Source organism: Sander vitreus, chromosome 6 (assembly GCF_031162955.1).
Source record: "Sander vitreus isolate 19-12246 chromosome 6, sanVit1, whole genome shotgun sequence".
Lineage (NCBI taxonomy): Eukaryota > Metazoa > Chordata > Actinopteri > Perciformes > Percidae > Sander > Sander vitreus.
In genome coordinates this window covers 7062930-7089352 of record NC_135860.1, presented here as the reverse complement: position 1 = coordinate 7089352, position 26423 = coordinate 7062930, and the positions used below count along the sequence as shown (strand labels likewise).

Sequence of the window (26423 nt, the reverse complement as noted above, 5' to 3'; positions counted from 1 at the left end):
GCTACAATACGTCACAATTGTACTTACAGTACTTAAGTAAATGTATTTAGTTACATCCCACACTGCAAAACAATTCACCATCTATAGATGGATATTTACAGCCTGTGCATCAATTACCTTTATTTAAAAAAGAAAAAAAAACACCTTTCTTTGTATAACCTTACAAGAATTGACGGGACAAAACAATTACACTAAAATGACCGACAATAAATAAAAAGACCTACACCGCGGCGGGTGCAATAGGCTAACGTTATGCATTTATAACAAGACCCTAACAGCAGAATAAAGCATCAGCATAGCAATCAACATAGAGATACGTTAAAGACAATAAATTCGACAGCAGCTGCAGCCCAAACAATCACATTACAGCAAAAAGAGAGTCAGCACAGTTTAACACGCCTGCTGAGTCCTCCTCTGTAGTGACTCACAATGTTTGTTATTGTAGGCTAACGTTACTTACCTGTCTGAACCACGGTCTGAACGTCATTTTGCGAGTCGTCCGTGAGCCCCGCGATGTCCTCCACAATCTGCTCCAGTTACACTTCTCTGCTTGTTCAGTCTCAATGCACAATACCACCACACCAGTCCACTCAAACTTTCTTTCCCACCTCGCTCCTCAAATAAAATTTAAAAAAAAGTTCCTCAGTGGATGCAGAAGTCAGGATCCAGCAAGTGCATGTTAGCATTTAGCTACACCCAGCATGCACCTGTTACTCACATATCTGTGTGTTTGATTCGGGTCACTTAGCGTGCTGGCCGGGTGGTGCATTAAATCAGTGATTTCTCAGTGACCCTCATTCCCACTATAAACTAAAGTCTCTCTATATTGTTATATGTTTAAGGATTCGTATATATAAATAACTGTATAAAGGCTTATTGTTTTATTTTATTTCATTATATTCTAATTTAAATATTTGTGGCTATTCTATTTGTTTGTAGCATCATAGCATGGAGGGCTACAACTTACATTTCATTGTGCAATTTTGTGTTGTAAAATGACAAATAAATGAACCTTGTAATGTATATGCAACTTTTTCTTTAAACTATGTAGAGAAACAATAATCCTTAACTTAACCATAACCCATAATAACGTGATCCTTAATTTTTTATTGCATTGTTCCTTTTTGTTGTTGTTCACACTCAACATACATGTATCTCCTACAGAGTGTTACTGTTAACTTTGGGAGGAGAAGATATGTCTTCCAAGGTGCATTCCCTCAAGAAACATCCAATCACAGACCAGACTAAAGTACTCATTTGTTTGTGCTACAACACATTATATATGACAGTAAAAGACTACAGGAAACGTACTGTGAACAACAGAATTTTATTTCAATTAATGGATAATCCATATTTCCAAAGAAAAGTAGAGGGGATACAAACAAACTCATAGGAACTTTCTGTAAATTCATTTATCAACAGACAGCTTTCTAAAGGTCCCAGATGGCTTTTCCAATACCAATGTTGATACCACAGTGCCATGTTGGAAATGTGACAATGTCAAAACAAAGGGGAAGAAAAAAAACAAAAGAAAAAAAAAAAAAAAAAAAACTTAAAATAGTCCTAAGCTAAGTCACAGTCATAAGTCCAACTGCGATAATATTGTAACATAGACTGAGGTTTTCAAAGGTTAGTGATACTTTTCTCTACGGTATCGCTACGAGAAGCTCAAACGACATGAGTCGAGGGGGTTTTCCCTACATGACAATATCATCAGGAAGTGGAAAAGAACTCGCATGAGGTCTAAATGAAAGTGCTGATGATAAAGCAGAAATGCCTGTTCTCTCTATTGATGCATTAATAAAATCTCTGTATTTTGCATCACTTTTCTATATATGACTTTATGTGCACATTAATCAATTTTACATCATGTGAATCCATTTCCTCTCCTGACAGGACATAATACCTGTTATAACAGGTAACGAGAGATTATGGCACAGTCATAAGATAAATGCTCAGTGACAAAATCTTTGTTCTAAGGCAAGTACAGCTAGTTTTGTAAAATGCTCCCCCCCCCAGTCCAAAAGGTCCAATACTGACAATCATGACAATAAAACAACAATGAGGATGAGTGTCACTCCTATGATAACAACATGTAAGGAGTTTTAATGGGCCTTTTTAAGTAAAAATGTAGATCAATCAAATGGCATATGGGTAGCATGAATCTACCAGTGCTGTGATTTTACAGGAGTGAATAAGTGTAGGTTCTGACTAGGTTACACAATGCAAGTGCCTAAGCTTTTTTTTTCTTCTTTTTTTTACAAACTCCTTCTCTCCCCCTGAGACTCAAAAACAAGTATATAGTCAAATTATAGACAAACCAAACATTAAACTTTCATCACCAACACTACCACAAAAATATCCAAACAATATGCTTTTTCCAGCTTTGGCACAGGCTGCTGATAAGTGTAATTTTTTAGTGGGTTTGTCTTTTTGCTCTTGTACTGATATTGTCTGTCTGTCTGTCTCCCCACCCTTTGAACCTGAGCTTTACCCTAATATGCTTTAGATGAATCAACGATATACTGTACATATGGACACAATCATGACTTTTTTTCTCTCCATATAAACAGTGCTAATACAAACACACATTAAAACATGTCCTCTGCAAAAGTCCACGACATGTTTGCATTTGTCTTTTTTTTAATGGCTTCTGGCTTTCTTTTTAAAAATTGGCAAGCATACAACGGGCCTTGTGCTCTTGGTTGTAGAGTCCCATTGGCAAAGCCCTTGCTCAGTATTCACCATACTAAGATGCTTTTGCACAGCCTCTGTAAATGTAGGCATAGCACCAACAATAAAGCAAATGTTTTGTCTTTTGCTGCCCCTGTTTTCATGGGGTGTGAGGCTGACATCTGAAGTGAGTCCAACAGACCTGCTGGTGAACTGCAATAACCCGTTCTACCAACTTGTCCATCTCGTGCCACATCTCAAATGTAGACTGCACCGTCGGCTGAGGGACCACCAAGTCTCTGCAATGGCCATGGTAAATGATTGGCTGGCTTGTGTAACCGGGACGGTAACGGATTATATCATCGACCTGGGTTTGTGAGTGGAATGGTGAGAGCGATGCTTCCTCTGGGAAAGCTGAGAAGTTGAACGCAGAGAATGAAGGAAGGATGGATGGATGAGTAGTCAGATGGATGTTCAGCCTGTATTTCTCCCACAGCTTCTCCTCCGTCTGTCCACCTCAGGGCCCGTTCTCGTTGTAGTGGAGGGAGATGGGTCGGTCGCGCTGCACGGTGGGCATGTAAGGCCAGTTGTAGCTGGAGCCCGAGAGCAGCATGTCACGGAGCAGTGTCTCAATGGGTGTCTTGCCTACCAGGCGAACGAAAAACAGCTGCTCAATGACCGGAGAGGAGACGATGCGCAGGGAAGGCAGGCGGAGGAGGAGACGTCCAAAGCGGTTTGGCTGGCTGGGGTACTGGTTCCTTACATACTCCTCCAGGGCACACTGGGACTTCTCCTGGATGCTCTCCACGTGGGCAACGTCTGACAGCCCCATAGCATCTAGAGTAAAGGAAGACAATGTAAAGATTTATGGTTTTTCATTCTTATTATAGTGTCTGAAAGGAAACTGCAAGAAAGTAAAGAGAATCTGCAAAACATTAGTAATGACAGACTACACGGGACAAATGACAAATTGTCATGTCTGATGTTTATCTTTGTTCCTGTTATCAGGTTGATATTGTGTCTGATAACTGAGAATTTAACTTTGATTTAACTCGTGGTGGATGTTAAGTGGGTGGCTCAATGTGAAGTCTTGACCTGGTACTGTACATGTACTTTAAATCTCATCTAGTTGATTGAAACAGATGAATGCCGTCACAGTGGGGTAATCAAATGTAATAAAGAGCTGACAGGTTTTTTTTCTAATTTCTTATTTCTCAAGTCAGAGAAATCTTGCTGAAACTTGAGGAAATCGAGGTTGTCACTACAGAGATACGCATCTACTACACCCCTGTGGTCTGTGTTCACAGCACACTACAGCATTCCCTTTCCGTGCAGCTGGAGGTCATGTTCTGCCTCCTGCCTCCTCACACCTCCTCAAGCCCCCGCCTTGGCAAGAGTCTCGCACAACCGATAGAGTGTGTAACGCTGTACGCGATACTTTTCGCACCCTGTGTGTGCAGAGGAGAGCACGGGGGATTTAGCAAAGGAGGTCAGAGATATGTGAACTCAAAACAAAGACACATTTCACTGTACTCTGCCACATACTGTACATTCAGTGGGTGCGCTCTCTGACTCTGTCCCCTGAATGAACCCTCATTGGAAAGACAGGTTTTTTCGATGAGGGCAGTTTCTTCTTAAGCACGTTCTTTTTGTCTAAAAGCGCTGGCACATATTTTTTAAACCTGTCACCTTGCATCATAGGTCCCCTTTGTCATCTCATACTTTGATCTGTCCCCTGTGTAAACCCTTGCTTAGCCATAGATCCATACAACCAAAAGATTTAATTTACGTCATATCATAACTGTGATGTGTGTCAAGCCCTCCCCACCCCCAGCGGCAATTATTCTCATCATTCTGAGTAAATAATTGCTCCCATTTCAGCTGTGTCCGTCCACTCGGAAGGGCAGCTGGACTGCTTTTTTGTCGGGCCGCCATTTTGGGTCCTGCGTGACAAAGCCGCCACTGCCAGGTTGGGATTAGTAAAGCTGTCGGTGTGACTGAAACCACATCGCGTGCCGAAGCGACAGCTCTGTGGGCGCCCTTACACGCCAAGCGTTGTGTTCTTTTGTCTGATCCTTGGGCACACACTGGGTCAGTGGGGGTGAGGGATCAGGGTGGCAGGACTGAGATGCCCGTTCTCTGATGTGCCTTGATGGGACTGTGCTTCACTGAGAGAGTGGAGGGAGGGGAATCAGAGGGAGGTGAGAGACGATTGGTGTTTGTCGTAGATTGTTAGCTCATCCTACCAGGTCTGCAGGAGTCAGGTTCATTAACGGGTCTATCGAGTGTGTGCATGTGTGCATGTCTGTCTCCATTAAATTCAATTCAATTCAGTGTTAATATCTGCTTGTTTTTCGAAATGTATTGTCTTATTTTGCCAAGACATTTGCTATTTTCTGCACATCTGCCCACATGGAGGGAAGTCACATGGCATGCTCAGGGCTACAGGGGTTATGTAGGTCATGGCCGTGGCTGTTGCGAATCCCCCGTCTCACTGAAACCCACCATACATAATTCAACTCCCGTGATGGGGGCCGGGGTCCCGGGCCTGGGCTGGGCTTGGGGAGCGTATGGAGGAGGGGTGAATGACTGGTTTCAATAATAGATAGGATCACGAAGGAGAGGTGGCTGATGAAAGCAAGGAAGAGAGGGGAGAGGTGGATCCACAGCCACCCACATACATGGAAGAGAGACGCTAGGTACATGCAGAGTGAATCTGACAAGCCATGCAAGGGAAAAAACAGGGGAAAGCAATAAAAAAAAAAAATTAAAAAATACAATGATGAGAGACTCAGTGTTGGCTTCTTCACCATCCGTTTCCCCTTGGGTCACAAAGCATGATCTCTCAGTGAAATATCCCAGATGCGACAGTATTTTGGCTGGCACTAGAGCACAGTGACTGTTGGGATAAACCTCAACAGGGTTTGTATACATGCAGTATCAAAACAATGCCTATCTCTTGGGTTTCCTCAAGATGTAACACAATTGTATTTTATTTAATCTTGTCTGCAGCTCAGTGGGGAGTGTGAGGCACAAGTCCCCTGTTGTTTTTTGTAAAGAGCTTTGGATGCAAACAGCCTTAAATAGACAAAAGGTATTTTCTTTGTAATTACATCAAACGGAGAGTGGTTTAATTTAGGTGAGAAATTGCCATCATCATCATGTTAACTCAATGTCACAAAGATTTTGTTAAGAGGTAGAAAAACATGGATTGGTTGGTTCAGATAGCATGTGTGTATCTATATACTTTTCTGGGTGTGTTGTAGGCTAAATAAAAAATATACTTTATCAGTTTTTCCCACAAGATTTTGTGAACAATGTATTGCATGGGCAGAACACCAAAGCAGGCAGCTACTCACGCGATCAATAGCGGTCTTTTACAGTATGAGAGAGTGATCAAATTACAGTGAAATTCATGGAGGGCAGAGACCATGACTGACTGGTGGGAAGACTGTAGCAGCAGCATTTACATATGGAGCCAATCAGACAATATCTGCTGCAGCATTATTAGAGGTCACATCTCGGTCAGGCTCAGCGGAGGTGAAAAGGTTGCAGGTTAAGTACAGTTGAAGTCGGCATTGTGTGTCCGTGAGCTTAAACTGGATTCCAACACAGTAGACGGAAGAAAGGTTTTTTGGCACTAAGAAAAAATGGACAATCATGGACAGGAATTTGGTCCTCTCTTGATCAAGGATGAATGCCTGCAGGACCTTTTGGCTTCTTATTTAGTAAACAATAATGCTGCTAATGAGCCAGCTTTTTAGACATGAATACATTGCTGGCTTCATCTATAAGTTGAATGGCCTTTTGTCATGTAGACATAGGTGTCAGTTATGTAAATGTTCATAACGTTTCCTAACTGATGGATTTTAAAAGCCTTAATTTGCCGCCATTTTGAGTGCAAAAAATGCTAGCCTCCTCTTCTTCTCTTCTTTTATACTGTCCAACGGTGCACAAGCACAGAATGACAAAACGTTAAGTTCGATACTCACATCAATTCCTATTTGCTCACACGCTGTATGTAAAGCATTTGTCTTGCACTGCGGACATTTTTATAGACTGATCGAACATGAGAAGGATCTCCTGGACGACTTAACGTTATTAAAGTTATTTTATTTTTTGTGCAAAGGAGAGGATGGTTGAGAGATGTATTACAGTGCTCTTAAAAAGGCAGAAGAAGACGCACGTCATTTCTTTCTGTGCGTGTTTCACCTTGTGCTGCCGCAGCCTTTATGTTAATCTGATGGCATTCAGTTCAGACTTGTGGTGTGTTGAAAGTGTTGCAGAAATGTTACTAGGTCCGATCTATGTTGTAAGATTGCTGTTATGAATTTTAGGTAAAAGTTACTTGAGCACTTATTCAGACACGGCAACAGCAATATAAGGCAGTCATTTTAGTTTCCATTTTAAGTTCTTTACCGGTAATACAGTTTAAATCAATATTTATTTAAATGTATTAATTATTATTTAATTCAATGTATTTTGCCCTAATAATTAAAGAATTGTATTATCTGCTGAGTTGACCTTCTTTAAATGTACAGAATAACCCTACTATTGGCTCTACTACCCTACTAATATTTCTCTAACTCAGGTTAAGCCGTTTACAAGTGCTCCCATATCCTGTGATTAAGTGTCCCTGTCGACATGAAAAAACTTCAAATGTTCCTGTGCCAACGGAAGTCAGCTCACTTGCCTGCTAATTCCTCTCTTTCTGCATGAGCAATTGTAAAGCTGCTCACAGGAGACAGGTGATGATCAGAATCTACCCATAATCCTCTGTGAGTCTGAGTCTGAGTCGAGGGTAAAGAGCAAGTGAAAGGAATGCTAGTTAGTCTTAACAAGTAATTGATAATTTGATCTTTTTTTGGAGGACTTGTGTTTGATTTTCTTTTACTTATAATAATGCTACTGTTAAACTTTATTTTACTATAAACAGTTACAACTGTCTGTTTATATAATTTAACAATTTTCTTTCCCTGCAACATCAATTGCATCCTCAACCGTCTGGCACGATCGCTCTTTGAATTTCCTCTCCTGTGGTTTCTCCTATTTCTCTTCCAATGTCCAAGTTTTTTCTCGTTTTCTTAGAGAGCTTAGAGATCAGTAATACTGTACCATTGATTCAACATTTTGGGGTCATGAATTTCGAATCATTTTTAACTTTTGAATACCCAGTCTGGAGCCTTCCACCACTAGTTAAATCTTTAACATCCTGTTTCAACGTTACGTGACACCATTGCCATTTCATGCTGTTTCCCTGTGACTCTCCACTGTTTATATGACACATGTGCTTCATTCAAACTCACCAGATGTGAAGAGCACGATGGACTTGAGACAGGAATATTCAGCCGTGTCAACCTGCAGGGCCTTCAGCTTCTCCACCTGCTCTTGGAAGACACGGATGTGGTCCATGAAGGCCACCACGCGCTCTGCTGACATGGGCGATGCGTGCAGGCCTGCTGCTGCCAACAGAGGAGCCACATGAAGCGGCATGGAGCACTGGGCGGCGTTGAGGACGAAGAGCTCGCTCCATGACATGCGCAGCAGCGCCACCTAGAATACAGGTAGCATATAGTGGTTATTACAGGAAGGAAATTATTTTTACTCCTGCTCGACTTTCAGCAGAATATCTAAAAAAAACATACATTTTTAAATCACATGTGGTCAGCAGATCTGGATTTGAGATTTCTACTTTAAGACAGTTATAGTTTTTTAATCGTAAATATAAAACTAAGAATTCATTCAAATTACTAAAGGTGTGTTTACAGGGTCAAATCAAATTCAAATGTATCTAATAGGAATTATGATTTTAAAAGTTACAGCACGTTTGCACACCGACAAGTGCCTTTGAGTTACAGAGTCAATCTGTAATTCAATAGAACAAAAGCACATTAATTCTAAGTGTAAACGAACACGAGATGCACTAAACATCCAATAATTTAAACCACCTTTGGGAATAGTCGTAATGTGGACACATTATCAAAGAGGAAATGCAAACTAGATAAAGAACAGGTCCATTCATGCACAATTCTTCCCTCCAACAAGTAATATGTTGATTAAAAAGAAGGAAGCATACACAAATCAACTGTCCAAAACTGATTGTAAGGACGAATTACTATAATGTGATGAAAACTTTGTCAGTTTTAAAAGGTCATAAAGATGGTAAGATGGAGCGCCTGGTTAGCTCACCTGGTAGAGCGGGCACCCATATATAGAGGTTTACTCCTTGAGACAGCGGCTGCAGGTTCAACTCTGACCTGCGACCTTTGGTGCACATCTCTCCCCTTTCAAGTCTAAACTGTCCTATACAGATAAAGGCCTGTAAAAATGCCCCAAAAAATTATCTTTATAAAAAAGATTGCAAAAGGATATGACAAGCTGTGTTATGACACACATGGATATATATATTACACAGGGGGCTTACATGGCCTGCAATCGGCATTCTACCTAAGATGACCCACCTTTTTAGCAACATTTAAGATAATGGTTACCATCATTACTCTTAGTCACACATTTTCTTCTTTTAGGTGTTTACATTATTTTGTCTACCCTGGATAATCTAGACACATACGGTATGATTTAGATGCAGTTAAGTTACAAGACACGTGTTGATGCCAGGTGTAAACAGTCTTTTGATAGAAGGTTGAAAAGAATCATGAAAAGTGGGTTTATAGAAAGCACAGAACCACAAAGCACTTACGGAGAGAGACAGGACGCATGTATTCTACATCTTGACATGACGTTAATGATATATTAATGATATAGTGCAGCTACAGCATGACATATTTGTGATGACTATGTCTGCCCAGGGTGCATGTGAATATTTATAGGTCAGGCGATTACTCCGTGCCAACACTTTACAGCTGGTATAAATCTACACGTGCAGGGTTGACATCAGGTCTGTTGTGTCTGTTTCCGCCTTCAGTGAATATTAACCAAACAGATATGCAACTGTAATAAGGAAAATCATTTTTTTTTTATTATTTATAGTCTCTTTTTGTTTATGAAAGCAAAGGGTGCATGTGATAAATAATTTGTTTATTGATAATACTTAATGAAACTATGATTATGATTATGATTATGGCAACAAATCTTTTTTACTGGCTCAACATTTTCTATAGAAGTGGACTTGAACAGAAAAAAATTTGATATATATTTCTTTATAATATCAACCCAAAACTTTGCAACATTTTTCACATCACATTTTTTCGCATCACATACATATATATATATATATATATATATATATATATATATATATATATATATATATATATATATATATATATATATATATATATATATATATATAAGAAAGGCACCCAGTATGTTATATAATGTAGTTTATACATTTGGAGGCCAAATCCCCTCTCCTAATATGTGTATGTGTGATCCTTGCATGCTTTATTGAAGGAACAATTCAACATTTTACTAAATCAATTTTCTTGTAGAGAGTTAGATGATAAAAATGATACCACTCTTATGTCTGACACTAAATATGATTAGCTACAGGCAGCTAATTAGCTTGGCTTAGCACAAAGACTGGAAACATGGAGAAAAACTCTCCGATGAGGCCAGGTACAGTAACGTCCCGGAGGACGGTAGGTACATTTTGTTATCTTCGGACAGAGCTAAGCTAGCTGTTTCCCCCTGTTTCCAGTCTTTATGCTAAGCTAGACTAGCCAGCTACTGGCTGTAGAGTATACCGTCCAGACATACGTGTGGTTTCGATCTTCTCATTGAACTCTTGGCAAGAAAGTGATAAGCCTAGGGTGACCAGATTTCCCGGAACTAAAACCGGGACACTTTGCGCGTGACCGTAGTGCTCGTGCACGTACACTCTTCGGCTTGTTAACGTGAACATGTGCCAGCCCAGGTCAGACATAGACACAGACAGATTAGACACAATTTTGCCAACAGCACACGTAGGCCTACTGCTCACAACATAATGGGCTATCTCAGTTAATATTCATGAATTTTCTTGATATGTAGTCTACATAACTAAGAAATTATATTAAAAGACATTGAGTGAGTTTCGTGTGGGACCAACTTTATTTTTCAGAATTAAAGCATTCTTTTGGAAAATGCACCCACTGAACTTGTGAGAAACTTTGTGAAAAAGTATTTTTCATTGAATGGCACTAAACGTATTATTTGGAAGTTCTGCCACAGGCTTGAACTAAAGTTATGGTAACACTTTACGGTAAGGGTACATGAATTATGAATTCATGCATGAATTAATTCATGATTTGTGCATTACTTCATTCCTTTATATCTTATGAATCATCAGCAATTGACATGAGTTCATAGCCTCTCACTCAGGACCCCATGCACATGCATGAACAACACATCAACTAAAGCATTAGGTAAGGTGGGTACATCATTATGCACAAGTTGTATTCAAATAAGAATTTGAGCAGTGATGACCACATTTCGTGATAATTCATGTACCCTCACCGTAAAGTGTTACCAGTGTTATTCTAACCAACAACACACACACACACACACACACACACACACACACACACACACACACACACACACACACACACACACACACACACACACACACACACACACACAAATGTAATCTCATTTGATAGAGCAGATAGCTTCCCTATTGGAAACATTCTTTCTGTATATTTGTTAGAGGAGTGAATTTGTTGGCTGAAAGCCTACTGTGAAATTGCACACAGATGTCAGCAAAATTGGCGCGTGTGACGAGTAGCGCCTTTAAAGGCTGTTATTTACTAGACGCAGCCCAGATGGCGCGTACAAATGTGACGTCATGGGATCGGCGTGACTATTTATACCTGCGCTGGTGCTCACGACACTAGTTGCAGTCTTCTCCTGAACAGCGGTGGCGCTAATGAGCAAAGGCTACCAACGTTGCTCTTTCTACGGACTAGAAGATGAAGAAAAAAGTAAACAACGGCAGAACTGGCAGCAGCATTGCCGTCAATGCTTCGATTTGATTCGATGACCTACTTGGTCGGATCAAGCCTTTCATTCACCATAAAAGAACTCATCTTAACCCAGTAAGTTTACAAGAGAGACTTGCAGTCACTGTGAGAGTCCTGGCATCCGGTTGTCGGCGATCTCGTTCAGGCCTCCCGTTTCCGCTTTGTCGCGCGCCGCTGAAAAAAAAGAGCCGTGCACGACCTCTGCCGACGTCACGATGGCGCGCGCCACCTTGGATGCGTCTAGTATAATTCACGTTTAACGTGGGAATGGTCATGCGGTTCCTCTCGTCAGTCCATGTGTTGTTCATGAGCTAAAAGATCCGCTCAACGGGAGCATTTGTGCCCGGTAGACACATGGCGAACTGACAAAGGAGACCTACATTTTTGAACGGAATTTTGCTTTTGAAATGCTCGAACATTTCCATCCAGCGTCGCTGTGTCCATTTCTTTCACTGTCTATGGTTAAAATGAGGAAGCTAAGAAGAGGCATTGTAACAATGTTTACAAATATAGCCTACATTGTAACGCTGGCTGCACAGATTATGCAGACGCAGACCGCTACGATTGACTGACACACACACACACACACACACACACACACACACACACACACATTGTTAAAACCATACGCTGGACGCTTTATTAGTCTTTCTACATGGGTTTAGTTAATGATCGGGCTATAATAGGACCATGTCAGCTATGTAATCAATGACAACCGGGACAATTTCATAGTGGTTGGTGTAAACCGGGGACATTTTAGCGTCCCGACAGGCTTTTGTCGGGACTGGGGGCACGCAACTGAAAAACGGGACTGTCCCGGTCAAACCGGGACGTCTGGTCACCCTAGATAAGCCCATAATGTCAAGCTATTCCTTTGAAGTTGCTGGTCGGATATTTTAAAGTAAATTATATTCAGTCATGAAAATCGCTGACTCACCTGATCCATGAGCTGCAGATCGGGGAAGAAAGGGATGTTCTTGGCCCACTCAACAGCACTGAAAAGCAGCCTGGCCGCCAGCTCGCAGATGTTCTCAATGCCCATCAGGTTGTTTCCCTGCATGCACTGGGCCCCGTAGCGAGATGTGGGGTAGGGCTCGGCGCGCAGCAACAGAGAAATGAAGCCGGATAGGTAGGGCTGGCCGTTGTATGGGTCTGTGCCATTGGTCAGGTACTGTCCTGGGCTGCTCTGGGAGTTCGATGTACGTCCTCGTTGTACAGCTGATGGAAAACAAGACAGGTGAAGATGAGAATTCACGCGTTAATGTGAACTTTTAATCAATGAAAATGTGACATTTGTTAGTGGTTGTTTTGTCTTCATCTCAGTCCAACTTTTAACAGTAAATATCTGTCATCAGGTTGTTATTACACTTTTATGCTTCAGGAGGCTGGCTTTACACCTAAACCTGATCTACATCCAAACGGCCTCTGCACAGCCTGTATGTAAAGCGAAGTAATCCTAAAAGCCTGCAGGAGACGCCGAAGGGAGAGGAGACGAAGACAGAAAAGAAGGAGTGAAATTGAGCATGTCAAATGTGTCGGGTGGGGGGTTTGTAGAATGGGGTCAAAGGGGCAAAAAGTGTGGAGACGGGAACATTTCTCCGACTCCTAAATATGTCAGCGCTTGCCTTTTCAGTGGAGCGGTGGAAAGTGGCCAGGCCAAGGCCATTCTGCACTGCTGTTGTGCATCAACGAGTAATGACAAGCAGCAGCTGGTAAAGATATACCGCTTCTTCACACCTACATATGTTATGCACCAGCATATTCATACACACATGCCCGCACCACACAAATACATACGGTACGATGCCCCCCCTCTCTGTGCTGGCAAATGGCTCAGGCTGAAGCAAAAAGGGCACGCAGAGGCCAAGCTCTTGTACACACACACTCTCTCACACACACACACACACACACACACACACACACACACACACACAGACACCTGACGTGTGAGGGGGAAAATTAGGTAAAAGGGTGAAATGGCAAGATAAGATGAAGAGGAAGAGGTGATAAGTTGAGAAAAGGGAGATTGAGGGCAGAGAGAGGAAAGACAGAAAAGGTGCAGAGTTCAATGTATTTGAATAGTCTGAGATGAGGCTTCAGATAGGGAGCGATGGTTTACATAAAGAGACAGGTGGAAGCAGGAGGTGGAGAGAGGGGTGTAATAAAAGGGAGGAGGAGGGGTTTGGAAAATGCTTTTCAACTCTGCATCACCTGTCACCTCACACACAGCAGCTGTGTCAATTGAACGCGGACGTGGCACGTCTGAAAAACGAGAGGTCAAAACACTCAAGAGTGTTATAAAAATGCCTTTAATTCTAGCCTATCCTCTGAGCAGAAAAAAATACCTCTGCACAAAAGGTGTTGACCTCAAACGACTGATTTTCCCTGTGAACTTGTGTCAACCCGCGTGTTCCCAGAAAAGAATGCGGTCTCCTTTGGCAAACAGCACAGTCTCGCTCGGCTGATCTATGAAGAGATGTTGCCTGTCACAAAGATGTTGCACAATGGGACATTCCTTGTCACTGGCACTCCAGACGCTCTCGTCTTGCTTTGCAAAGGACGGCTGTCAGATTAGCCACACGTCTGTCTTTGCAGAGTTTGAAAAATGAAACACCGCCGTGAGCAGCAGGGGTGAAAGTAGAGCAAGGCACTGCAATTTCCACAAAGATTACCTGGTCAAATATGTTTTCAGTCACTCTGAGGTGCTTTGAGTGTGAAGTGAAAGACTGCTAAATCATACAGTGCTGCTGCTGTCAGTCAGAGAAGTTATTGTAATGCAGGTTAGTGAAAGACTCGACAAGTCCTCCAAATTAAACGTCAAACAATTTGTTTGTAACTGCCCGTTATAACTCACTGTTGAAGAATGAATCTGTTTCATCGTCTGACAATGCTATGGCTTTAGGCACAGAAACACCTTGGTTAGGGTTGGGGAATCATTGTAGTTTTGGTTCAAAGAAGCACTTAGTTAAGGCTTGAACTTGAGCATTTGTCATTTTGGAGCACTTTCTAAAAGGATCGATTCTGTTCTGTTCCCTGAGAGGACAGTCTTGAAAGACTCTTCCGTGACATATCCAAGTCAGATCACTTCCATAACCTAGAACTGTCACTCTGCCCTGGCTTGTTAATGTCATCTAAAAAAAAAAATCTGGGGTGAGCAACCTGGCTTTTGGGCTTCTCAATAATGCATTGTCCCTAACCTTGATGGGGAATATATCAAATTCTTCAAAATTCAATGACGTTCCACAAATTCCACAACCTGTTGGGACCCTGCTGCCTCTCACGCCTCTGATATGTGAAATCACAGCTATGAATCTGCTCTCATATTGATTAGTGGTTAATCCTGCAGATGGTGGCAGATCTACTTGTTCCACTTGACTTTTCAAAAGCCTCATTGTGGGGGGTCACTCGTGGCTGAGAGGCAGAGCACTTGAGTACTTCTGACTGAGACACATCACTCTCTGTTATTCCTCGCCTACAGCTGGCTGGACGAGACTGAGGAGCAGAGAGAAAGAAAAGGGAGAGAGGGGGTAATTATGGAAATGTCCAAAGGAATAGAGAGAAAGAGGGACAAGCGTAGAGGCAGAGAGCTGTATTATTTTTGACATAGAGGAGGGGAGCAAGAGAGCGAGAGAGACAGAAATGACATTAGTAAAAAACAGATGCCTGAGGATAAGACAAAAAAGGAAAGCAGGGTCAGAGATAAAGAATAAAGAGGGGGGGATGGGAGTATAAAGTCCGATAGATTTGGGTGTCTGCCATAAGCTGTGTCTTGCTTTTTAATTGGTGCACTGTGGGTGAGCTTAATGCTATTAACTGAGCTTGTCCTCAGACAACAAGAGGGGAAGAAAACTTGAAATCTTAACGATATACAACGTCCTGCTTCCTGGCAAACAAAAATATTCTGATACCAAATTGAGGGCAGAAAAAGCATAAAAAAAGAGCTACAAATCCCTAAAACCCAAAACAAAACTGCTTCCCGTGTACATAGGTAGGGCAAAGAAATTAGGGCAGGAGAACAAGGGAGAGGAGGAAAGTGCATGCAAACAGAGGTATCTTGGGACATTTCAGCTGTGACTTTTAAAAAGCCACTTCAGCAAACGGCAGCTGGCAGAGTGCACAGTTTGCTGCCTGGCTGCCCTGGATTAGCCTCTGGGTCAGACTGTTAGTGGAATTACAGCAGCTAAATACAATTAAGGCCTATCAACATTTGGACTCAAAGGTCACGGTGCCGGGGCAACACAGACGCATTACAGATTTGGCTCAGTCTGACAGTTGTGTTCAATGAGTAGATTTTCCATTTCTAAAGCTTCCAACGGCGAGCAAAAAATAAACACGTTACCCTGCATGAACCTGTGCCTGACGTCACCACTTCCCACAGCGTGCATATGTGCTTTTGTGTATGAGAGAGGTTTACAACACTAGAAACATTCTGCAATCAAAGGAACATCAAAACACATGGTTGTAAAGCTAAAAAGAAAAAACACATTTTGGAAGATAAAAGAAATATATAATTTCATTTGTTTCAGTGCCTATATGTGTGTGCCACTGTAAGCCTATGTAGATGTGGATACGTGGGTGTGCTCCAGCTCAGAGGGCAGTGTGTGATGTGACACCAAGGTAATATCCCTGCTGCTCTCACAGTTTTATTTTGGCTTTGAGCTTTGACCTGCAGGTCACTGCTCTGCAGCAGGGCAAAGCTCCCAACGAGAGTCAGATAGGAGGCAGAGAGGAGCTAATATGTAAACCAGGAGAGTTAGAGATAAAGAGACAAACAACGTGATTTTACTGAGCAGAAAGAGTTATGGAACTATACTCTGAAATTTTCATATACAATCTGTCAATCAAACAGCGGGCAGTTCTGTGACGCTCTCTTTTTTTGGAGCCATTGTGGTTGGCTAACACTGCTCTAGGGGTCACTAGACTGTTAATAAGATGCATAACTTTGTACTTGCCTATGAACATGATAAGTACATATACTGTGGACTGTGGCTTCACACAGTCTGGTTGAGTGCATGGTCCACAGAATTTGTCCCGTCGCATGCTATTGTGCAAGTGCAAGTTCTTCTGTTTATTCTACAGAAACATTTTGTGCTGCCAGAAAAACAATGGTCAAAACAATTAGTTGAGCATTTACAACACATTTCATAACGGTTATCCATTAAAGCTGAAACAGATCACAGGACTACTTTACAGGGCTTTTTAGCGTATTTCAGCTTATCGTTTTAGTTTTCCGGCCAATAAACTTTACTGTTTTGGTTTACTCTCGATGCTCTTAAAAAAGCTTTAAAAAAAACCACTCTATGCTACCTGCTCAGCACCAAACAGACACATAGTGGAGCATTTAGCAGCTACAGAGACAGATGTGTCCGTCAGGAGTTAGTGGAAAGCAAAAGCTGGATGTGTATCCATATCAACTTTATAAAGACATGTCAGTGTTGTGTTTACAGGTTATTTCTGCTGCCGTCCAAGTGGTGAAAAGAAATCTGTTTAAAGATACTGTTGCAATCAGAATCAGAATCAGAAAAGCTTTATTGCCAAGTACATTGTTTACACATACAAGGAATTTGTTTTGGTGTTGTAGGTGCATGTCTTGATACTAGTTGCTAATATAAAAGTAAGTGAATGCTGGTTTGTGTATCTTTGAGAAGAAAACATTGAAAGTGTCAGCGTTTAATACATCCTAAATGGAACAAAAGGTGCTCCACAGTGCAGGAGTACGGCGGCCGAGACGGTTCAACACAAATACAAAAGCCACAACACAAATACAAAAGCTACAGCACAAATACAAAAGCTACAACACAAATACAAAAGCCACAACACAAATACAAAACCCACAATACAAATACAAAAGCTACAACATAAATACAAAAGCTACAACACAAATACAAAAGCTACAACACAAATACAAAAGCCACAACACAAATACAAAAGCCACAACACAAATACAAAAGCTACAACCCAAATACATAAGCAACAACGGAAGTGAGCATGTTGTTGACAGACGGAGCTGGCGGATGAGCAGGAGGAAAGTTCTTGTCACAAATAAGCAATGTTGTTAAATATATTTTTTATGTATTATGTAATCTGCCATTTAGGCTACGAAGCTGCAGCTATAACATTATCTAAATGGCGCCCAGTGTCTTAACGCGTGAGTGCTACATTTAAAGTTTAAATCACACAAATATTATATTCGTAGCCTAAATGGCAGAGTACATACATATGAAAATAAAAAAGATATTGAACAACATTGCTTATTTGTGACAATCACATAGCGACAGTAATCATAATTAGCAAGGAACCATGTTTCACTTACTTTTCAAACATACAAGAACTTTCCTCCTGCTCATCCGCCAGCTCCGTTTGTCAACAACACGCTCACTTCCATTGTTACTCACTTTCGGTTGTCACCGTACAGGAGGGTCTGCTAAAAATTGTTAATTGTTGCGCCCCACTGAAGGAAAACACATCAAATTAGAGAAAGAAATAGAGCGTAGCAAAATTGTTTATATAAAAGCGTTGCTCATAACAACTTTACTACTCAGCTAACCTTGCTAATAACAAGCCATCTGCATCTGCACACTGAAAGAGGACGGACTCTGTCCTCAGTTGTGTGTCGAACATGAAAGAGCGTTGAAACGTAAGAGACACAACAGAACGAGAGCGCAGTAAATACGGAGGCAGTGCAGGAACGAGAGGGAAAACAGTGACACAGACGCAGAGAGACAGAGACATGGAAGGCAAAGGACATTTGCGTGAGAACGTTTGATGGCTTTGCTCTGTGTGGATGCTGTTGCCTCAGTCTCTCTCTCAGACTTTGATGAGGCAGTTCCTGAATTAATTAGACCAAATTCACCCCCAACTCAGTGATTCACGCCATCCTTATTTATACTTACACACCACCACCTCTCCCCTCTTTATTTAACACACAGTGGGCCACAGTAGGGCAATACGTTGTATGTGTTTTCTGGGAGTTTAGCCTTTGGAGAAGACATCCGTGCATACATGTCTTCTTTTAAACACCTCTTAGCTGCCTGGCTTTATGTGTAATTTATCAGCATGTGTCATCAGTAAAAATACAGCCTATGACTTGAATTATTTGAGTTTTTGAAACTGATGGTAAACCAATTTTTGTGCTGGAGCTTCCTTTACTTTACCAAATATGTTTACAGTAAGATAGGCAATGAATTTAAAGGGCCAGTTCACCTAAAACATTTATTTACCACTTATCCCTCGTGGTATCCAGCCATGCTGATATTTTTGGTTCACTTTTTTTTTTGGGATATATGAGATATCTGCCACTGAGACTTCTGCTGCCACCCAAATACAGTGTAAGGGAATTCAATGTGGTTTCTGGTGCTCAAAACCAGAACCATTCACCCAATAAGAGAGCTGCTAACCAACATACATGACAAGTATTAGTCTGTGTTGCAGCAAGCAAGGTTTTAGCTTCACATAAAGCTATTTCAGAGGCTTTTTCATTCTGTCATGAAGGAATATATTATTTCATTATTGGCGACAAAGGTCCACACAAAAAATAACACATTTTCACATTTACTTAAAGCATTACTTAACCATTACTTTCTGTTGTATGTATTTACTCGGGTTTAGAGGTCCGCCACCCGAAAACTACTAAGGCAAATACAAGGGGTTAAATAGCTAAATAACCTTTTGGGGGGGAGGAATTTGATGATATGACTATTTAATAATATAACTGTGGTCAGAGGGGCGCCACCATCATATTATGGTGGAGGACATGACCAATATCCTGTCTTTAATAAAACATCAACATAAAACTGTTGATCCGAAATTGGGACAAATAGTAAAAGTAATTGGTGCATTGTGTGTCTTCCTCTGCTTTTTTTCATCTACTACTAGCATGCTAAAATCCCACTCGGTGAGCTAAGATCATCAACTAAATGCCTAAATTATAAATGCGCACAGATCCGACCACAGCGCTATATTACATATATAAAATATAGAAACCTTGTTGGTTGTTAAATGTTTCTGACAAATTCTGTGCCTCTTTCTCTCTTTTGTGTGTGTGTGTGTGTGTGTGTGTGTGTGTGTGTGTGTGTGCGCGCGTGTGTGTGTGTGTGTCATTACAAGTGAAACGAGTGAAAACAAGTTGAGCTACTTAAGTCACAAACAAAACAGTCCAGGGTCAGTCGGTTTGTTAGAATGATTGACTGAATGCACCTGAAGAGGGTCACATTACTTTTGTGACATCAGTGCTACAGTGGGATATGCAGAAAGAAGCCCAACCTTTATAGGGAAGAGGTCATGTTGTGTTATATTGCAACATGAAGCCTCCTCACCTTGATGTGTCCAGAAGCATTCAAAAAACTGCATCATTCATCTATTCTGTAATATTAAAGTTAGCCTTGGAGATTAGGCCGCAACCTCCAGTGTATCACTTTAATGGAGGCTGGGCAGTTATGAGCGATATGTGAATGGGAACCATGTTTCTCTGAGTGGCTCTGATAATGAACGACAAGTGGTGACAGGGGTTAAGTATTTTAATTTGTCAATAGCTAAATTACTGGGATAAGTAAAGGTTTTCAGAGCCAAAGCAGGCCAGACGGCAGTGTTTTGGTGTTAAATTGCCCAGTGGCGTATGGATTAGTCAATACACGCTGCCTGTTAGACTTTAGCGCTCCAGTGGGGTGTTTACTCACTGGAGAGGCCCCAGACGGTTCACACATTGGGACTTTGACTCAAGCCGCTCTGTTATTAATGTTTTAGTTTTGGTTGACCTATATTTCCCGCTACTGTTGGTATTTTGTCAGAGTGCAATATGGGTCAGAGCAGGCAGCAGCATTTCCACTGCACACGTTCCATGCAGGTATTACAGATTCCTGTTATTAGGGCTGGGTGCCGAACTTCGATACTTTTTTGGCACCGACCGAAATGCCTCCGTAATATCGAGATTTGAAAAATGCCTTCAGATGCCTTGTCATTCAATACTAAATTTCAATACCCAAGGAGCAAATCTCATTAGCGTCAGTGAGCCAATTAGCATGCGGCATGCTTCTACCAAGATCTATTAATGCTTGTTGTTTGTTGATTGGCTGTCTAATGTTACACGTCGTAGAGGCAGGAAATGCGTTACGCACAGTAACGGGGCCAACGTGTGTGTGTTGTTGTATTTTGAGAGGCTTATACAGTGTGAGTCACATAGGTGTAATGGAGCTAAGAAGATTTGTACCGAAATGTGTAATGTTGTAACTTCTTTTTTAAAATGGATTTTAAAAGATTTAAAAATTCTTGTCACCGGTATCATTATCGAAACTTTTGGAACGATATCCAACCCAGGACTATTTACTATCACTACACTCTACTAACTTTGTGTGTCTGCATGTATTTGGTGTGCTCTTAGCTACACAGGTATCTGATTCAAGACATACACACAACAGACAAGATGACATTATCATTGTGCACGCATGCATTAATCAGTACACTACCACGCATGTCTGTCTGTCCTCAGTGACGTCAGTAGCTCGTCTTTGTGGGCTGCTTGGAAATTAAAACATTCACTCCAGTTCAAAAGGAACTGTCAGGCTGATTCTCTTTGCCTCTCTGCTTCCTATTCAGCTAAGAAACTGACAGAGAGACAAGAGCAGAGTTCTGTGTAGCTGCGTGGTGAGACAATGAAACGTAATGTTGCCAAGGTTTTTCAACGGTTTGATTCCCACTGAGGTCAGCAAAGAACGGTTTGCTGCCATGGTGCTGAAAGCTGCTCTGGATGAAAGTCTCCAACAAATGATATTATGTTCTACACAGCAGTCTGCAGAAAGAGGTCAAACATCCTCCTTTGGGAAAAAAAAGGAAACTCACTTGAAAGCAAAGATTTTCAAAATCTCATGAAACATTTAGAATGTCTTCTCAGAAAGCTAAATATGAATTCAGTCTTAACAGAAAAGTCATGCAGCAGTGTTAGTGATACCAAACAATGCTGTAATTTTTATAACCAACATCAGACTTTCTCCTGCTGATTTTCTGTAAGAGGAAATGGTGGAGTTACATCACAGGGCTATCCAAAAACATCCTCTTTACATAGCTCAATATACTTCATTTGTGAATAAAACAAGTTCAAATTGTTATACCTAAATATATAACTTGTTCCATGAACTGGCCCTTTCCCTCAGACTTCTTGTTCATTTCAAACTAAGTAAAAAGGTTTTTAAATGATTAATAACATGCAAAACTCTTTTAGCAAACATACACTTTCACTTGTAATCTTCCGCTTCATTTCGAAGGTATCTTTTCAGGAACTTTCGCATATTGTTGGGAATGTAAAACGGAAAAATCAAATGCATATTTCACCTGGATCATAACTGAGAATAAACACTGCGTCCCCTTGACAACCTGAGGTGAACCTGTTATGAATAATGTAGATGAAACATGACTTATGTATGTAGGGAAGGACGACAGAGTATGTGTGCTTTAACAGCGTGGCCACTTTTCAGTTGACACCCTCAATATTTGGATTCTAGGATGCAGCAGTGTTTAATTTCCTGTAGATGTAACGATAAAATAATGATGCCAGGGTTTTGTTTCAGATATTTATGAATATTTATGTGTACACAAATATTCAAATATGTCTTTTTTTTGTGACTTTTACTTCATTAAAACAATGGGAGTGATGATTAAATAGCTAGGGGAATTGAATGCCTGTGATTTACTTAATTGATGCAGAACATTTATCAGTATAGGATGATAAATTCTGGTTTTTAATTCTCTACTTTTACAAATTGCCGGAAGAGCGTCCTAACAAAAATTGTCCTAAGCAGACAAATGGATGCTGATAAACAGAAGTCAGCCGACAAAGAGGATTTAATGGCCCGGTTTAATCCTGCTGACCCCAAATGCACCAACATATGAGCTCAGCCAATGTAAGTTGACCTGCTCCACATTTACGCACAACTATAAGCCAGCACTGCAAAAAAAAAAAAAAACAAGAGGATAATGAGCAGATAATGAGTTTTAAAACCTTAGATTGATTTTTCTGGCCTTTTTTCAACACAATTTTAACATTTGAAAGTATCTCAAAATGATTTGAAAGAAATCATTTCTGCTGGAAAATATATTTCACTTATTTTAAGAAAATCAAGACACTAATTGCTTTGTTAAAATGCATTTTTCTTTTTTTTGCAGTGTAGACTATATTCTACAGTCTATAAGCAAATCATCATAATGTTATCTCATCTAAACGGATTACCTTCCATGCCATTCTTAAGGCGTGTCTCATGAAGAACATGAAGCCTTCGACGCAGTAAGCTCGGCACTGCAAGAATCTCATATTTAACCAAACTAATTGAACTGAATGCTAGAAACCTTTTCCCTTCGAAAAAGTTAAAGGATTTGCCACATGAAGTAAAATAACCCTTCTAGTTTGCATGCTAAATCATTTTCCGGTTTTTATTTGAGTGATAAAGTAGGCTATTTCCAAAATAAGACAAATTAGATGAGTGAATTTACATAAACTACATTAAAAAAAAATCGCCCCTCTACTGATATCTTTCGCCTGTTTGAATGAATGAACTTTTCTCATTACCAGACTGAATCAGATTTTTTTGTTACTGTTGCAGTAAACACGCTGTGGCGCGTCAGGCGATTACCTCGGGTTCATTCAGTCGGAAACAAGCACGACCGAGTCGGTGTGGCCTGCGGGTATTTTACATGAGGAGACTGTGTGTACAGTACACACACACACACACACACACACACACACACACACACACACACACACACACACACACACACGGTCAGAGAGGCATAGCAGTGGAAACCCTTAAGGGATCATCTCATCTCAGGCTCTAAGGAGGACGGGTATTTCCACCGTCTGCGGATTTACATTTGGACTCAAAGGGCGGCGGGGTTGTCTGTCCTTCAAAATCCCCTGCCGAAGTGTCCGTGAGCAAGATTGCTCACTGAGATGCGGCTGCTGACCCTATTCTGTCCTCTGAGAGGGAAACTAAACTGGGCGAAGGGTGACATCTTCATTAAAGACTCAAACTTTTGAGGATAAGTGGTTGAAACGCACTTTTTTTGCACTCACACAAGACAAAAAGCCTTATTGCCCATGGCTCACCTGTGTTAAAGCTGTGTGATAGTTAGCGGTGTGACATTTTCATTAATTTCCCAAATAGGCTATATTATACATGCAGACAATCTAATACTTCTACAGGCTCTTAGTGCTTTTTGATCATAAAAAACAGTTGCCTCTACATCAGGAGATTATCTAAATAAAGTATTGAGTTCAGTTATCCAAAGTGCATGAACAAACAAAAAAAGAACCCATCAGTAACTAACACAGATGGTGAGAGAAAGAAATGTCGGCTCCATTCGGTTTAAAACATTTAAAAACATGCAGCGTCCCATCTCTCATGAATGGGACGACGCTGCTGAATGATCATTGATAAGGGAAGCCTCTTCTCCACCAGCACGTTTCTGCTCCCTTTTGACACTAACTGACCCGTTGTTAATCCAACACAATACAACAAATGTAGCGGCATCCTCTTATAGCGGCTCTGGGTGTCGGTGAGCAAACAGCATAATTAAAACAGCGGGACAAAGGAGGGATTTCACAGAACAGAGCGAACCAGGGCGAATGGTTTGGATTTGGTAGCCTAAATGAATGTGAAATAAGCATTGTGCTGCCGCAGGTGGTGACTGATTATTTACCCATAACAACAGTGCCTAGAAACTGTGTAGCACATAACCATTAGATCAACAGGCATCACAAAACATGACGCGTATTTTACGCACATAATCTCTCACTGGCACTGGTTTAAGTGACATGTGAAAGGGCATAATTACAGAAAGAGTGTCATGTTTAATCTTAAATGTATTTTCTTTTTCTTACAGCAAGACGAAAATGTGGTAAAATAACTGTTTCCAATTCAAATGTTTGTGTCCAGAATTTTCTCAAATGTGTTTTCATGCAACCGATGATCTACCTCGGTGCAAATATATTATTTATATATAAGCAATTAAAAAGGAGCCTCAGTCGACTTTAACAGTCAGTCACTTGTTTTAAAACAGTAAAATCTTTTACGGCTGCCTTCCAGACTTAATGGCCTGTTAAGATTGATATTTTACGGTGTGCAACATTACGCACACATTTACACAGTATAATACGATTAGTAAGCAAATGTCTCCCGTGCCACACTTCCCACTGACATCCGTAACACACCTATGGTCTTACCCTCTCTTCTCATGCCGACTTTCAGGCACTTCTTCAGCCGGCAGTACTGACACTGGTTCCGGTGGTGCTGGTCGATGGGACAGTCTCGATTCCCCCGGCAGGTGTACGAGAGGTTCCGCCTCACCGAGCGCTTAAAGAAGCTTTTGCATCCCTCGCAGGTGAACTGCCCGTAATGCTTCCCACTGGACTTGTCCCCGCACACCATGCAGTCCACGTTGGGGATCTTGTCCCCGGAAAGTGCGTCGTTCCCTGGGGTGGAACCGTTGGGGGTTCCCGGTGCCCCGCCGGGCTCCTGGCCGCATATCTGGAGCTGAGACCCCGGATCTGCAGAAATGTTCTCTGGCCACTGGTTTACTACCATTGCCATGCTATCCCCAAACACTTCGGTCTTTGTTTAAATCACAGAAGGAGAGACTGAGTGATAGGGATCCGTCCTGACGTCTTGGGAGAGTAAAAACGAGGGAGGGGGCGAAAAAAAAGCGCTTCCTCCAGAGGTCAATCTGAGCTTATTTGAGCGTATTTATTTTAAATCGTTTATCTATAATACTGAGTTTTTTTCTGTAAACATCTATCAAAGTTCACAGCAACAGCGAGGTATCAACATGATCGACGCATGCGAGCGTAGCCTACAACTCCGGGTGTTCCTCGCTGCGCAGCAATCCATAAACACGTTGTTCTTCAGAGTGTGTCCTCTTGGAAAAGTCAGTCCAATAAGTCAGCGTGTCGGCTGTAAAGATAAAATGTTATCTCACTTCTTTCTCGCCCCTTTAGAATTTGAAAGACGGCGGAATAGCAGACAACCGTGTTTCGCCCCTGTGCCCTGGTCGCTCCAGTCTGTCCGCCGCACTGCGTTGGGATTCACTCAAGATCAATTCTGCCTCCTGAATGACACACTGGAGTCAACACTGGCCGCATTTCATGTTATTCAGTGACGGATTTATTTAGTCCCATCAAGCTCGTGGAAACAGTATCAAGCGCAGTCCCGAGGCGTTCCTTGTTCCTCTTGTTCTTGCGCGCCGCACTGAGGTTTTGGAGAGCGAAGTCTGATCTTTATTTACCCAACACACAGCCTGAAATATCCTCGGTGACCGTCCGTGTGGGAGAAGCTTCAACAAGAGACACTTTGCCGCTCGAGAGTATCGCTTCACCCTACGACTGTCTGCCCCATCTCCGAGAGTCAAAGCTACAATTTGGGGGAAAGTGTCTCCAGCAGTCTGCCTCGTACGGCTTGCCCCCTGGCGGCGCTCCATATAAGGTCATAACTGCCAAATAAGGTCATATCCCCTCCCCTCAGCGGGAGCGGTGAGACGTGAAGGGCCGTTTGTGATAGGCCCTCAAAGTCTGTTAAAAAAGTAAGGAGCTTTCTGATTGGACGGCGGTCGATTAGCTGGGTTTGACTGACAGGAGCGGTTGTTGTGATACAAGTACTTTAAAGTGGCCTACACTAGTGTCCCATTGACAATACAGTGCTGTGCATCTTGTGCGCCCAGACCAGGTCTAATAAACCTGTGGTTAATATGTAATTAATATTAACTTTAAACTATTAGTGCTGCATCTGTATTCTGTTAAACCAGCATAAT

The 26423-nt window shown here is 41.5% G+C and overlaps 1 protein-coding gene across 2 annotated transcripts; it reads right to left on the bottom strand.

The window, feature by feature from the left end:
• Positions 1-1311: 1311 nt before the first annotated feature.
• On the bottom strand, positions 1312-26075 carry nr2f5 (nuclear receptor subfamily 2, group F, member 5). 2 transcript variants are annotated; one of them, XM_078252253.1, is made up of 4 exons: positions 24832-26075; positions 12574-12854; positions 7980-8226; positions 1312-3510 (listed from the first exon to the last, which is right to left on the bottom strand). In XM_078252253.1, the coding sequence occupies exons 1-4, from the start codon at positions 25208-25210 to the stop codon at positions 3191-3193; spliced, it is 1227 nt and encodes a 408-aa protein (XP_078108379.1). In that variant the 5' UTR covers positions 25211-26075; the 3' UTR covers positions 1312-3190. The 2 variants fall into 2 exon arrangements, with proteins under 2 accessions (XP_078108379.1, XP_078108380.1); XM_078252254.1 differs by having other exon boundaries at positions 24844-26075.
• Between the last annotated feature and the right edge of the window lie 348 nt (positions 26076-26423).

Bases quoted from the DNA above. Each gene is read 5' to 3' on its own strand.
- nr2f5 (XM_078252253.1), bottom strand. From the start codon at position 25,210: ATGGCAATGGTAGTAAACCAGTGGCCAGAGAACATTTCTGCAGATCCG. The intron at 12,855-24,831 runs GTGTGTTACGGA...GTTTTCCATCAG, and splicing joins AAGAGAGGGTAAGACCATAG to CTGTACAACGAGGACGTACA. The intron at 8,227-12,573 runs GTGAGTCAGCGA...CCTGTATTCTAG, and splicing joins ATCTGCAGCTCATGGATCAG to GTGGCGCTGCTGCGCATGTC.